Raw genomic sequence first — 15,668 nt, 5'->3', positions numbered from 1 at the left:
TTCGCATAATCGGCGTGTAGCTTATGGTTGGTGAAGCAAATAAAGAGATCCACGCTTGTAAATCGCAGTTAAGTGTTTTGTTAATTTTATTTTCTTTAAAAGTTACTCTCATTCCATACGAATTGAGAGAATCGTTTAACCCATACATCAAAAAAAAGTTTGGAAATGAATAGAAGGATTTTGGGGAAAAAGCTAAGGAATTTGGAGCTCGGAGAATTGTGAAAAATGCATTGAAGTTGAGGGTAATTTGCCTTACTTTCTTCTCATATGGATTTTGGAAATTATGAGTATGTCAAAGCTATGCCAAATGCTATATTTTGCTTGTGAGATGTTAGGACATTAAGGCAGGTTTTCAGGTGATAAAGTACATCTCGAAATAATGGTTTTGAGGGCACTGGATGTAATGGATGTAGCCGGCCACATGTATATTGGAAAAATTGGAAAGCTTTGTTATGCACACATGTGAATGGTTCAAAGGATTTCATGCAATTCTGTGCATTCATCTGGAGGAATTCAAGGATGTATTGAGGCAAGTTGACACATGTATTTGTCATTGGAATTAGTGATGTTCAATACTCCTTGGGAAATTTTGTGCGTGAAATTCCTTGTTGGATTTGACATTCACTCTCACAGCTAGAAGTTTCGTACTTTCCTGGCTGTACCGCACACGTCACGACAGCTTTGGTGAACCCGACGTGAAACAGCTGGGGTGAGAGTAGAAGGGGAATCATGGGTGATCAACAGGAGCAGCAAGGATTTCGTCCGAACGTCAACACCATGCAGATGTTTCAGGCGTTTGTGCTCTACATGCAACAGCAACAGGCAGTCGAAAGAAGGCTGGGTGAAGTGGGAAAATGATATCTGGAATGTATGGATACATGCAAGATGACATACAAATCAAGATGATGCTTGAGGAAAATTAGAGCAAATAGATACACAATCAGGGCTTTCTGAAAGGCAGGTACAAAAATGAAGGAAATATACTATAATGATGCTATATCTTAGCTGCTTGGAGAACTTCTAAAGCATGACAAGGATGCAAAGGAGGTAAAAATAATGGTAGACAAAGCAAAGAAGGCTATAGGGGCCTATGACACTGATGCATTTCTCGAAAAGAGAGAGCCAGGAGCTTATAGGACTTGTAGTCTTCCATAATAAAACTATTAGGGAAGAAGAAGGATTACAAGGGCTTATGACACTTGTTCACCTCAGGAGAAGGGGGTGGCAAGGAGCTTGTATAGACTTGTAGTTCTCTCTCAGAACTGTAGAATGGCAACAAGGGCTTGTGACACTCATCCTTCTCGACAGCTGAGGAAGGAGAGGAGCTTGCAATGACTTGATCCATTCTTGCCACTTCAAGGGCCTATGACACTCATCCATTCCAATAACCAAGGATAGAGAGGAGCTTGTAGTGACTTGAAGCTAACCCTTTGTCTCAAGGGCTTACGACACTCGACCTTTCTGATAGCTGAGGAAGGTGAGGAGCTTGTATTGACTTGAGGTCTTCCCTACAAGCTGCAAAACAGATAGAATGCTCAAGAACTCATGAATGCCGGAAAGGTGAACACTTCTTTGTACTCTGATTGTCAGGATATCTGAAAGAAACTCTTTGAAAAGCAGAGCTAAATGTATGCAATGATGATCTGGATGAATGGTTTGACATAGAGAAAGCCCAAAACATCAGAAGGATAAAAGGAATGCCAATGCAGAATGCTGTAGAATTGAGTGTATGAACATGGAGATTAAAGCTCTACTCGTTGTTCAGGAAAGCCATATATGATGGCATTATATGTACACATGGAATGCTCATTTGTAATACATGAATAAACTATGTGCCAGTTAATGGCTGCAACCAGTTAAAGTCTTTGAAAAGAAGCTCATGGTGATTTGAAGCAGTACAGGGCATCGGTGGAAAGGGAAGTGCATGCCTTTATGACCAGGGGTAGGTTGCAGTCAAATGCATATGTGGGGAACTACCTCGTCTTGATGTTGGTGGAAGTCGGATGCATGAGCGATGCCCAGCAGGTTTTTGACAGGTTGGTGCATCGGAATGAGTGTTCCTGGAATTCCCTCATCACTGGATATGTCAAATGTGGGAAACCACACCTTGCTCTCACCCTGTACCAGAAAATGCAAAAGGATGATTCTGTACAACCCAGTGGACATACTTTTGTGGCCGTACTGAAGGCTTGTGCAAAGCTGAAAGATCTCGAAAGAGGCCTTGATATACATGCCAAGGTTGCTAGAATGGGGTTACTCGAGAGAAATGTTGTTGTTGGCAGCACCTTGGTTGACATGTATTCTAAATGTGGCTCGCTTGCAAAAGCAGGGCAAGTGTTTGATAAACTTCCAGTTCGAAATGTAGTCTCATGGAATGCATTAATAGCAGGATATGCCGAACATGGGCATGGTGAGGAAGCACTCGAGTGTTTTGAACAGATGCAATCAGAGGGAGTCTCACCAGATGCTGTGACATTTGTTTGTAGCTTGATAGCTTGTGGCAGCATGGGAGCCACAAACAAGGGCCAAGAAATACATGCTGAGCTTGAAAGAAAGGGGTTGTTGGAAAGGGACCTTGTTGTTGGCAACACCTTGGTCCATATGTATGCCAAAAGTAGCTCGCTTGCTAAAGCACAGCAAGTGTTTGACAGGCTTCCAGTTCAAGATGTTGTCTCCTGGACTGCACTAATGGTAGGATATGCCCAGCATGGAGAAAGTGAAAATGTTTTTCGTATCTTTGACAGAATGCTAGGAGAAGGTGTAAGGCCAGATCCAATCACCTTTGTTGTTGTTCTGAATGCATGCAGTCGCACATGTCTATTTAACAAGAGCCAGATGTACTTTGAGGCCATGAGCAAAGACTATGGTATCGTTCCATCCCTAGATCATTACACTTGCATGGTTGATCTCCTTGGCCGTGCAGGCCAATTAGAGAAGGCGTCAGCAATAATAAAGAAGATGTCGTTTTGTCATAATCTTGTGGTGTGGCAAACTGTATTGGGTGCTTGTAGAAATTGGGGAAATGTGGAGCTTGGGAAACAGGCCTTTGAACATGCAGTGTGTTTGGATGAAAAGGATGCTGTAGCTTATGTCTTAATGTCTCACATCTATGCAGGTGCTGGCATACAGAAGGCAGCAAACAAAGTTAAGGCAATGTGAGTGTATAAATAAGCATGGAACAGGCCACACGACACTGCCAGAATTGTGCACTCATTTTTCATTGGGTTATGGGTATGATAGCAAACTTTCTGATGCAGAGCTAGAAGATCTTTTCTCTCATTGCATGGAAGAGAGCCACCTGACTCTATAACCTTCATCAGTGTTTTAAAAGCGTGTTCCAGCTTAACAGACCTAGATTATGGGAAATTAGTTCATGATTACATAATCAAGTGTGGTTCTGAGCTGGATGTATTTGTTGGCAACACTCTTATTGATATGTATGCCAAGTGTGGACAACTTGAGGAAGCAGGTGATGTGTTTGACAAGTTGCCCACTCGAGATGTGGTATCTTGGAATGCATTGATTGGATTACATTCACAAAATGGGAGGAGCCAGGATGCCCTCCAAGTCTTTGGGCAAATGCTACAAGAAGCCACATTACCTAATAAGGTCACATTTGTAAACACTTTTGATGCATGTGCCAGTGCTGTGGCCATAGCCACAGGCAAGAAGATGCACGCTTGCATCATGGGAAGTGCCTTTGAGCAGGATATTGTCATCCAGACTGCCCTCGTTAACTTGTATGGAAAATGTGGCCGATTTTCACATGCGTGCAGAGTTTATGAAAATATGTCGGAGCATGATGAAGTGACACTCATCAGCATGATTTCGGCATGCGCCAACTGTACATCCCTATCTGAAGGCAAACAGCTACATAAATATATTATTTGCAATGCATCTGAATCTAACATTGTTTTAGGGACTGCCCTCATAAACATGTACAGCAAATGTAGGAGCATCAAAGATGCTCAGAGGGTGTTTGACAGAGTGCCCCTGCGGAATATTGTGTCTTGGACTGCCATAATTGCAGCATATGCACAAGTTGGGCATGCAGAGGAAGCCTTTCAGTTATATCAACAAATGCTTGCTGAAGGGATATATTCAGATAAGCGCACCTGTAGTACAATTCTTGCTGCATGTTCCTCTCCAGCAGCTCTAGAAGATGGCAAAAGGATCCATGCTAGAATGGTTGATAGTGGGTTTGAGCATGATGTAGAATTACAGACTTCCCTTATCAGTATGTATGGCAAGTGTGGGAGTATCAAGGCCGCAGTGAAGGTCTTTGACAAGAAGCATGTACAAAATGTGGGCTTATAGAACACCATGTTGGCTGCATATATCCAGCATGGGGATGCAAAAGAGGCCATGCAACTTTATCGACGCATGCAAAAGAAGGATCTTGAACCAGACAAGGTGACATTTAGTACCATTCTTAGTGCATGCTCTGTTCTGGCAGACCTACCCGAGGGCAAGGAGATCCATGCAAGCATCAGAAATGCAGGATTGCAGTCAGATGTCATTATAGGGATTGCCCTTATCAATATGTATACGAAATGTGGGGGTCTGGAGAGTGCAGCCAGGGTGTTCAAAACTTGGCATATCAAAGATAAGAGATATGGACTACCCTGAGCGTAAGGCACCAGCCTATATAGCAACTTGGTGGCACATACCGGAGGATGTGCAGGTTTAGAGGGGGTCGATGTCGTGCTGTGGCACGTCTATGCAGTGAAAGCATGTTCATGGAACAACTTATGTGGAATCTGGGCCTTGAGCAGCAAGGACAGATATGGAAGGTATTCACTCAGATACAGTGGTATTGGAAGCTGTATGAAGGTGTACAGGATGGGACACTCCAATTCATGTGGATGCGGCCAGCGGTGGTTTTGTGGTACCATTTTTGTACCCGGAGATAAAGTGGGATTTTAGGTTACCATGTGTGAGGAGCATTGATGTGAGTGGCCATTACTGAGGCAAGAAAAATAAATGAAATATATGATACAAGTGGCCAATAATATGAAGGGCCACATGGAAGCTTTGTGAGGGGCCAATGTAGCTGCCAGCACGTAGCCTAGAAGCTGGCGAAAAATCCAGAAGGTGGCCGCCCAGAGAGGAATCCGGCCGTCGTGGACGAAGGGAGGGGGCTCGCCTACTCGAAAAAAAAAGGGGGGGGGGGAGCTCCCGCCTCGGCAAGGGGGCAGCTCTGCTCTACCTCCAAGACCATCTTCATGCAACAGCCCAATCTGCTGGAGCTCGGAGCCCCGATCAAGATTGTGGTGACATTCATGGACAATACTCTGATCTGTTGAGGCTTTTTTGGCCGCCACCACCACGGCCACAAATCAGAAGAAAGATGCGGAGGATGAAGGTGAGAATGACAGAGGGTAGCTGTGTGTATCTGGGAAGTGGGTGGGGGCCTCGCAAAGCCCCACAAATACAACATGGAAAAGGGCGCATCTCCACAGAGGCGGGGGGGGGGGAAAGCATGTCTTCGCAACATCCCAACAAAGTCGCTGCCGTTATTGGCAAAGAAATTCGAATTGAGCGCCAGCTTTGCAGCAGCTGTGTACTTAGAAGCGGCTCGTTGGCAGCGACGGACTGACTCCATACAGCGCGGGCATTTTAAACAGGAGAAACAATTCTGTACAAGATAAATTTTACTGAAGTAGCATAGAAATGCTGGAAATGGGGCTGATTGACACCATTCAGGCTGGAGATATGTTTGTGCTGCTATCACCATCAGGTGCTTTCTACCATGCCGAGAAGGTACCTGGAAAGCCTACAATGTGGAGCTTTGATGTGCAAGATGATGCTACTGCAGTCAATGCCAAGACAATGGTGGAGGTGCTGAAGAGTGATTGTGGCGGTTTTGTTGGATTTCGTTCACATCATGCAGAAGGCAAGATTCTGCAAGCATGCAAAGATAAAAGGATGTTTCTTCGTTTCAGCAACCATAACTTTGACAAGTGGGAGCAATGGACCATTTATGGAAGTTCACTGAGCAAAACTTTGCTTGTCAACAGGAAGTTTCCGGAGAAGCAATTTGAGGCATCATTTGATGAATTATTAATCACAACACGGGCATCTCTCACTGTTTTCCTAAAGAAGCTGAAGACCAAGTTCACAGAAAAAATCAAACTAATTACAAGGGCATGTATAGATGAGGTGCCAGAGGGATCCATGTCACAAGTGCAAAATGCCATGGTGCCTGGTAGTGGAGACTCTTCTGAGGGACTTATTTAGACTGCAAGAGGAATTGATGCTCATGTGTTTTTTTTTATTGTGATGATGTTTATATAAATGTGATGCCTCTTGAAGAATTATATGTTGTGTTTCTTTACTGGGATTTTGGATGTAACTCTCACAGCCAGACACCCAGTGTGTTCCCGGCTAGACCGCACACGTCACGACAGCGCGCCAGCTAACCCAGTCGCCAACCACACCAGCTCATCCAAGCCTTCTCCCTTGCGTATCCAGCCTCTCGCCAGGCAACTCCTCTGGCGGACCCAAAACCAACCCACCTGTGGTCTTCGCCTCCCTCTACAGGTGGCTGGCGGCTCTCCCTTTTCTCTGGTTGCACCCGCCCCACCAACACGGCGGTTTTTCTCTCCAGTTCGATCAGAGCCCCCCAGTCCCTTCACACATCCAATACCCAGAACCTGCCTTCCCCGCCATCAACTCCTTCAGAGCCTTCTACAGCCTGCGCTGGCAGCAGTGCTGGCCACCTAATATGCAGCCATGTGGCTTTTCAATAATTAGCCATGTTAATTATTTTTATTATTTTTGTAAGGCCTGATGAATGGCCACACATATTGCTTTCACACCAATGCTTTTAGATATAAGGCAACCTTGGCCCCTTCACCTATTAATTGCCCTTCCTTCCATACACACTTCAATGCAGCTTCGAGTGCCCGTTCATTTCTTTGACGCGCCCACAATCAAAGCCATCGAGCACCTGATATCATCCTCAGTGGACCTCTCACCGGACAGGCCTGTACATGCTCACATCAATACATTTACTCTGTACTCCTGGCAATGCTCTCAAAAGCAAAACTTCACACATGCCATGCACACATATGTACACATTATCAGCCTCTATTTTTGTCCACACAACGGGATGAAAAGTGTTTCAAGTAGGACTGTGATGGCTAACAACATTGAAGATGCCCACAAGTTTGCAAAGGAGTGTAACATGTGCCAAAGGCTAGGGTGGCCAAATGACATAGATAGAATGCCTCACACCCCAATACCACCACTTGAGCCATTTCAAAAATGGGGTATGGAATTTGTAGGCCCGTTCAAGCTAACAACTCACTGAACAGGGAACATATACATACTGGTGGCTATAGATTACTACACGAAGTGGGTAGAAGCTAAGGCTTTGAAAGACTATAAGGCATTGTTAGTGGCAAAGTTTCTATATAAAACTATCATGACAAGATTCGGATGCCCAATAAGGCATTTCAAAAATGGGGTATGGAATTTGTAGGCCCGTTCAAGCTAACAACTCACTGAACAGGGAACATATACATACTGGTGGCTATAGATTACTACACGAAGTGGGTAGAAGCTAAGGCTTTGAAAGACTATAAAGCATTGTTACTGGCAAAGTTTCTATATAAAACTATCATGACAAGATTCGGATGCCCAATAGATATAGTCATCAGATCAAGGGAGCCACTTTCTCAAGAAGCTGATAGAGCAACACATGATCATACATAAGAAATCAATAGTCTACTACCCATAGGCTAATGCCCAGGAAAAATCCATAAACAAAATCTTAAAAGGAATTCTGGTCAAGACAAATGAAAACAGGACACACTGGGGGACACAAAGCTACATTCAACATTATGGGCATTCATAGCAGCTTACAAGAATACAACGAGACTTATGCCATTTAGCATAGTGTATGGAATGGAAGCAACAGTGCCCATGGAGTTCCTCACACAAAGTCTCAGGATAGCTGTGGTAGAAAGGCTCTCTTCGGAAGAGTCAGAAGTGCACATAATCGAGCAATTCCTTCGACTAGATGAAAAGAGATTGCATAGTGCATGGATAGCTGAGTTTGTGTAGAAAAGAAGAAAGCTCTAGGTGGATAGAAACACAAAGCTCAAAATCTTTGAAAAGGAAGGAGATGTAATCTTACTATTCTCATCAAGAATGGGACCTCACCCAAGAAGGATGAAGATGAGATGGACATGCCCATTCGAATGGGAACCTTCAAACTAGCAAGCCCCGATGGTGAAAGGCTAAAGAAATCGGTGAACGGATATAAGCTCAAGCCTTATCATGGAAGGATGCAAGAACAGGAAGGGACCCAAGTAGAAGTGTGTTTAGATCCAAAGAATGTCCAAGAAGTAGAATTTGAGTCCAATTAAGATTAAGAATTTGAAGTGGGACAAGATTCTGGAGAGAGAAAAAATAGAAAAGAACAAAATAAAAAATAGAAACTGTTGGTGGAAATATGATCTCAGTGTGCACAGAAAGTGAGGAGCCAATTGGCAACTACATGGAGGTGGCATGAAAATTGATGTTGTGACCTCGAAAAGGATGCATGGATGGAAAGGGAAAGGCATCACATCACCTTTGCCCCACCACAACCTGGCCATAAATGACCTCGCGGGGCACGTGCAACAAGCGCTCATAGATAAACTTTGAAAAGGATTGGGGAGAATCATGGAAATATCAGGCAATTATGTCCATACCAAGGGGAGGCGTGCACCACGACAACGACTGGAAGGAGCAACACTTTCTCAACAATCAAATGCCTAATTTGCATGTTTCTATTATGCAAAAGATATTTACTTCACTGTGCTTCCTATTCTCTCTTTGCTAAGCTTTGCTGTAATCCTTGCCATCTTTCACTCAGCCCTAGCTAGCTCCAGGATGGTGGAATTTGAATATCAGTTGTCCACCTTGTACAGCATGTATAGGGGGGACGATATATATTCGAATTCCTATAATCCTTGCCTTCTTTCACTCAGCCCTAGCTATCTCCAAGATGGTGAAATTCGAATATCTGTCATCCACCTTGTACAAGGAAGCATATAAACATGCAGAGTGGATGGAGAAAATGGGCCTGCAGTAGTTCGCAAAGCTGCCTTGGGGAGGAGCTCTAGCACAACTTCAAAGCAAGAGAATAGCTAGAATAGTTCCATAGTTCTCCTACTCTAAAGTTGTGCACAAAAAGTGAGGAGCCAGCTGGCAACTGCATGGAGGTGGCGCGAAAATCAATGTTGCCGCCTGAAAAAAGGATGTATGAATGGAAAGGAAAAGGCATCACATCACCTTCGCCCCCCACCATATACAAGGAAGCAGATAAACGTGTAGAGTGGATGGAGAAAATGGGCCTAAAGTAGTTCGCACAGCTACCATATGGGAGGAGCTCCAGCACAACTTCGAAGTAGGAGAATAGCTAGAACAGCTCCATTATTCCAATATCATTATGAGAGAAGAGGAAATTCAACCCTTTATATGTGGTAGAAGTGTTCCGCTTGCCAGGAGTAGGCAAAGTTAAGATCAAACCAGTGGAAGACGAGGACCTCAAACTAGAATTTGGCCTGTTGGAGAGGAAGACCATGGAATACAAGATAACCAGAACATCCAATGAGGACAGGTAGAAGCAAATGAGGTTTGTGGGGTGGAGATAATAAACCTCACCCACAAGCCTTACTGCATGTCCAGAAAGATATTTGGAATGGTGAAGGTTGCTGAAGCTGGCACAAGAGTGGCATGGGTAGAGGTGCTCTACCATAACCTCAAGGAACAGATCAAAAAGCTCACTAGGCCCAACACAAAGACAAAGATCAAGCCATATCTGGATACACTGTTCAAAGGAAAGTCTCAACTAGAAGTAGAAAAGAAAAAGGAGGAGGGCTCAAAGGAGAGTGCTCTAGGGAAGCTGGAAAGCTCAAAGCCCTTAAGAAAGTCTTAGGAATAGGCCACCTTGGGATAGGGAAAGAAGAGGGTGTTTGAGTTTGGGGAGAAAAAGACCAGTAGCAATAAGGGAAAAACTTCTAAGGAGAGTGCTAGAACGGAGGAATGGAAGTGCTAAGCGACCGGAAATTGAAGGAGGATCTATGTTGTCCTAGAGGCCATTGCCACCGTAACTCTATAACTGGAGATGTAGCCTCCACAACTAGAACTCTCGGTACCCATATCGGCACAGATGGTGCTAACTCAAGCAAGCATTTTGGACACAATTGATATGGAATGAGAGCTAACAGGAACCTCTACAGGAGGAGTTGTGTAGAAAAAGAGAAGAAGTTGGCCAGCTCGATGACATGTAAAGGCAAATTAAGGAGCTCTAGTAGGCCAACAAAGGAATGAAGAAGGAAGTGGAGGAGATGAAGCAAAACATGGCCATGAAGAACCAGGAAACACTGTAGATGCAAGATGAACTGAATTGGGCCATAGAAAAGTAGGCAAGAATGGAAGGACAAGTTGCCCTGATCCATGAGGAGCACCTCCAGATCATAAGTGATGTCCAGAACAGAGATACAACTAGTAAAGGTTAATGCGAGACTTGTAATATTGGATGTAGAGGAGTATCTGAAAGTCTATGAGATGGATTTAGAAAAGATGGAGCAGTGGGAGGGGCACGCAGTAGAAGACCTTCAGAAGGTGTGGGGAGCTTATTTGGAAAAGCTAATAGTAGTAATGCAAGCACCCACACCTTCCTGCAAACAGATAACTCCCCACCGATCAAGAGACCAAAATCCAAACAATGGAGGATTCAGACATTTGGATTTGGCTCCCACCTCAAGCCCAAAACCAGCAAAGGCACTTGAGGAAACAACTATTAATGGAGTGGAAAAAGAAGGAGGCAGCAGAGGAGGCACCAGTAGGAATGAGGAACTGCACAAGGAGAATGAACATCTTTATCAGGAAGTGGAGACATGGAAAAAGAGATTCGCCATCCTGAAAGGAGAGGGGAAGAAGTCTATAGCCAAAACAGACAGAAAAGGAAAGGAAATTGTACTGAATTGAATCCAGAACTGGAATGAGCATTCGCATCCTAAAACCTGAATGGAATGGATGTTCGCTTCTTGAAGGTAGAAAGGAATGGATGTTCTCTTGCTAGGGTAGAGTGGAACAGATGTTCCAAGTTAAGTCAAGAGTGGATTGAGCATTTGCTTGAACTGAGAAGGGAAGAACGGGTGTGGCATGTTCGAAATGGCCGTGGCACTTCAGGAACAGATGTGGCACTATCAGCCCTTTGGGAATTTTCCAAGATTTGTCTAGGGATTTATGGGTGCAGGTTTGGTAGTCCCCCTAAATATTCTCTAACAGTACATTCACACCCCCTAGATTGAATGCAATTCAATCTAATTTATGCTCAATTTAATGCAATTAATCCTATTTTAATGCATCTTCCACATTTAGGTAGGAAATCTTACTAGATTTGGCCAATTGCAGAAGGGAACGGGTGTGGCACATGTGCCATGGTCGTGGCTTGATAAGGGAATCGGCATATGCTTCTCAGAGCAGCCAAGCAGAATGTAGTTTCATTTGGTTTTTTCCTTAATCATCTGCCTGCTGATTCAAGTGTTTTTTTTGTGTTTTTATTTTAATAGGGAGCTAGAGCTAATCTCTAGCTATCTATTGGTAACTATAATGCGTGATTAAAACTAATAATTGAGATTAATTTGTAGATTAAGCTAGAGTGCAAACTTAAATGCGTGATTAAAACTAATAATTGAGATTAATTTACAGATTAAGCTAGAGTGCAAACTTAAAGAAAAAAGCACAAAAATTTAAGGTTTTGTTTGAATGTTAAGGACAAATGTGAGAGCACTCATTTGCTTCTCCCACTCTTGGTAAAGACTTGAATGCTCCAATGCTTGATTTTTCTAATGCTTCAGTTAATCATCATAAAAAATGAAACAAAACAAGATTAAACAAAACAAGATTAAACAATCAACTGGTGGATTTGCACTCCAACCGGGCTAATCAAAGGCACTAGCAAATGAATAGTGTGGAGGACCTTAAACCAAAAGCATTCCCCGGCCAACGGTGCCAAGTTAGACAAATGGGATTGTCCCCTTTCATATTCCATAAAATGGTTTATATACGTGAGCTCATATTTACAATGTCCGACTACCCATTTACAATTGAGGGCCCAAAACTAGTCTTCCTAGTTTCCCTAGCTCTATGTACATTTATTCCTCATGGCTGACGCTACACAAACTATAAGCTCGGTCATCCCATGTCTCTTTTACAAATCAGCACTTTGCACAGTTACAAAAAGATAAATTACAAAGGTGTAGCTACGCACAAGGTAATGTTAATTGGAGTGGTTAACAGGCATTAACTTGTTCATTCAATTTGATTGGCTGGTCATTGTGTCACATTTCCTCTGTCCTCACCATTTTAACATGTTGTCAGAGCCTTTTTACTCCATTGTGTAGAGTCTGCCTAGGCGCCACCTAGCTTTGAAGATCAAGCACAGAAGCATTTGCATCATCAGCTTCAGTCACATGCTATCTCAAATCTACACTCGTACTGCTTCATGTCGGTGCTGCACAAATTGCTGTCTTCTACATTTTAGCATTTAGCATTCTGCACTTGGATTGTAGATTCAGCATCAGCCACTTTTGTCCTTGTAGACTTAGATCTATAGAATTTTTTAACTTGCTAAAGCCATATCATCAACTGACCTGTTGATCCAACTTGCTAAAGCCAGATCATCAAACTGACTTGCTGATGCTACGTCACCTTTTGGTCCATTGGAGCTAGCTATCTAAACCAGCTACCAAAGCCAACTTCCTAAATCAGCTGTTGTTACCGAAATCAGCTTCTTGAACTGGCTAAGAGAATCATCCATCTACATTAACTATCAGAGTTAGCCATCTGAGTCGACCTGGTACTATTGACAAGCCGTCGACCTCCCACTGACAACTATTGACTTGCTATTGATAGTCATCGCCTGTTGCTGCATAGCCTTCCACATTTAGGAGTCAACATTCAGCATTTGCCTAGGTTTACTAATTTGGCTAGGTTTACTCTGTTGACTAGGTTTACTACAGCCAGAATCACCTTTCGAAGTCAGCTCCAAATATTAGAATCCAAAGGTGAAATTAGTTGTTTGTTCTATTGACTCAATGGCACCCAACTTGAGTAGCCTACACTTGGGAGCTGAAAAACTCAATAGTACAAACTATACAACTTGGAAGCTAAAGATGGAGTCACTATTATTCTTCCAAGACTATTAGGAGATGGTTTCTATGGAGAGACCCAACTAATTTAAGTGCTAAAGGTCTAGCAAAATGAGACAAGAAGGCCATGTTTGCTGTCACATGATAGAGCTGAGTGTGAAGGATGACATCCTTAGCCATTTGAGGGAGGTGATGACTTCCAAAGAAGCTTGGGACAACCTGAAGAAGGCATATGAGTGTAAAAGCAGTTCAAGATAGATTTGAGAGTTGAACTCACAAATAAGATAAGGAAGCCCAATTAGATTGCTACAAATTTCATCAAGTGTGTGAAAGATTTGCATCAGACTAATAGATATTGGAGACAAGATGTTCAACAATGAGCTTGCTACAATCATCATCCATGGGATGAAGGAAGGCTATGAAGGTCTTGTTCAAGGCCTTATTATTCTGAGAGAAAAACCCTCACTAGAGAAAATGGAGTAGATCCTTAGGGACGAGGATAAAAGAAAATCAGCCTTGAAGAACATCCATGGTAGCAGCAGCACTTCATCAAGTAACAATGAGATAAAGCCCTTTTTACACGCAGAGGGAGAGGAAGATCAAATAATCAAAGAGGAAGAGGAAGATATAACAAATATTAGCCCAACAATAACAACAATGATAAAGGTACTCATGAAGGTACTTATTCTTCTAATGGTAGAGGTGACTATCCCTCTAGAGGTAGAGGAAGAGGTAGTACTTCCCATAACTCCATTCAATGTTATTACTATAAAAAATATGGACATTTTGATAAAGATTGCAGGAAAAAGTAAGCTGATCTCTAAAGGGGAAATCAGTCAAATACTATGCTGAAGATGGAAGCTCTCAAAGCTTCACAAATGCCAACACTTTTCTCTCTATTGAAGAGGTCACAGAAGCAAATCATGTAGACCATGGCAAGCAGGAACCAGGTGGATTGATAGTGGGGCAAGCTCCCACATGACTTTTCATGATAATGAATATTTTTCTAAGGTAGATTCTACTCATGATGGCTTGATTTATACTGCAGATGATGCGACACTCCTAATTCTATCACAAGTAAAGGAGAAGTTTCCCTTAAGCTGAACATAGGGGAAAGGAAGCAGCTTGGAGATGTCCTCTTGGTGCCTTCACTCACCCCAAGAACCTCCTCTCAGTTGGAGCGATGGTGGATAAAGGCTTCAAAGTGGAATTTGAAGGTCTACACAACCTAATCAGAGATCCTCAACGCAGCTACAAAGTGGTTGGAAGAGGTTAGAAGCATGGCAAACTCTTCACGTTGAGTGGATCAATAGCAAAATTGTTAGTAATGCTAGCTGGTAGGTTACTCTCCTTACCTCCATCAAAATTATGGCACAAAAGGTATACTCACTTGAATTTCAATAGCACGTGTCTTTTGAAATCAAAAGGTATGGTTTTGGGCATATCATCCTTGCAAAAAGTTGATAAAGTATGTGAAGCCTGTTGTATTGGCAAAGCAGTCCTCTAGAGCACCATTTTCTAGAATCAACAGTAGAGCAAGAGGAGTCCTTGACCTCATTCACATAGATGTCTGTGAGTTAGCCCACACTCCTTCACTTTTGGTGGTAATACATACTATGTTTCCTTCATAGATAATTACACCAGATATACTTGGGTTTTCTTCATGAAATCCAAAGCTAAAGTATTTGGCATTTTCAAAGAATTTCATATTATGGTTCAGAATATGATAGGTAGAAGCCCCAAGGTCCTCAAGTTAGACAATGGAGGTGAATTCCTCTCAAAAGATTTTAGCAAATACCTTCTTGAGCATGGCATTAGAATGAAACTAACTTGTTGTTGAGATGTCAAGCTCAACATGAGCTCACACTCATGAGGCGCCTGTATGACCGTTCGACATTTACATCACTGGCGGGTTTGGTAACTAGCACCGACATATCCAGAGATTCTACAACTGGACTACATTGATTAGTCCACATCTACCCACTCCTCTTAGTGTGCTCACATTATGGATTGCTTGTATATACCCTATTATGTGTGTTAGTCACTTTATCTTTGTTGTAGACCTCTTTTGTGTGTGTGAAGAAGAAGAAGATTTTTCAACCTCTCACCTTGTGTGTTCTCTTCTAGGGTTTGTGTGAGTGCATGTGTGCTTGCAAGAGCTCAGGCTCTCTTCTTCCCTGCATCTTTTCACGGTGTCAAAGCCTAGTTCATGCTAAGGGCTGAGTGGAAAAAGTAAGAGAAGCACAGGAAGCGGGGTAAGAGCTTTATCTACTCTTCTCCCTTTGTGTTGGGGTACTACACCCTTGTCGGGAGCTCTTCGGGAAGCACCGGCTGATTGAGGAGCTTTCTTTGCAGAAGGAGAGCTACACAGGGTAACTATATTGTCCGTTGTGGATAGCAATGTTTTGGGCTAAAAACGCATTTTGGGTGTGTATGGACCTACGTTTTTCAGTTTACACGCATTCACAAGCACTACGGGTAAGTTTCAATTCTCTGCAGAACTCTGCTCTTGGA

General features: G+C 43.0%; 2 protein-coding genes across 2 annotated transcripts; both read left to right on the top strand.

Annotated features, from left to right (window-relative positions):
• Nucleotides 1-729: 729 nt before the first annotated feature.
• LOC147636252 (pentatricopeptide repeat-containing protein At4g15720-like) lies at nt 730-3,492 on the top strand. Its single transcript, XM_086802098.1, has 3 exons — nt 730-846; nt 1,897-2,866; nt 3,116-3,492. Exons 1-3 carry the CDS (start codon nt 730-732, stop codon nt 3,157-3,159), a joined length of 1,131 nt encoding a protein of 376 aa, XP_086658224.1. The 3' UTR covers nt 3,160-3,492.
• LOC147636251 (pentatricopeptide repeat-containing protein At4g18520, chloroplastic-like) lies at nt 3,436-4,317 on the top strand. The gene has a single exon (XM_086802097.1). It carries the CDS (start codon nt 3,436-3,438, stop codon nt 4,315-4,317), a length of 882 nt encoding a protein of 293 aa, XP_086658223.1.
• Nucleotides 4,318-15,668: the final 11,351 nt, after the last annotated feature.

This window comes from Cibotium barometz, chromosome 8, assembly GCF_041138505.1.
Source record: "Cibotium barometz isolate CiBa-2024 chromosome 8, ASM4113850v1, whole genome shotgun sequence".
NCBI classification, from domain to species: domain Eukaryota; kingdom Viridiplantae; phylum Streptophyta; class Polypodiopsida; order Cyatheales; family Cibotiaceae; genus Cibotium; species Cibotium barometz.
This window is presented reverse-complemented; position numbering and strand designations above follow the sequence as displayed.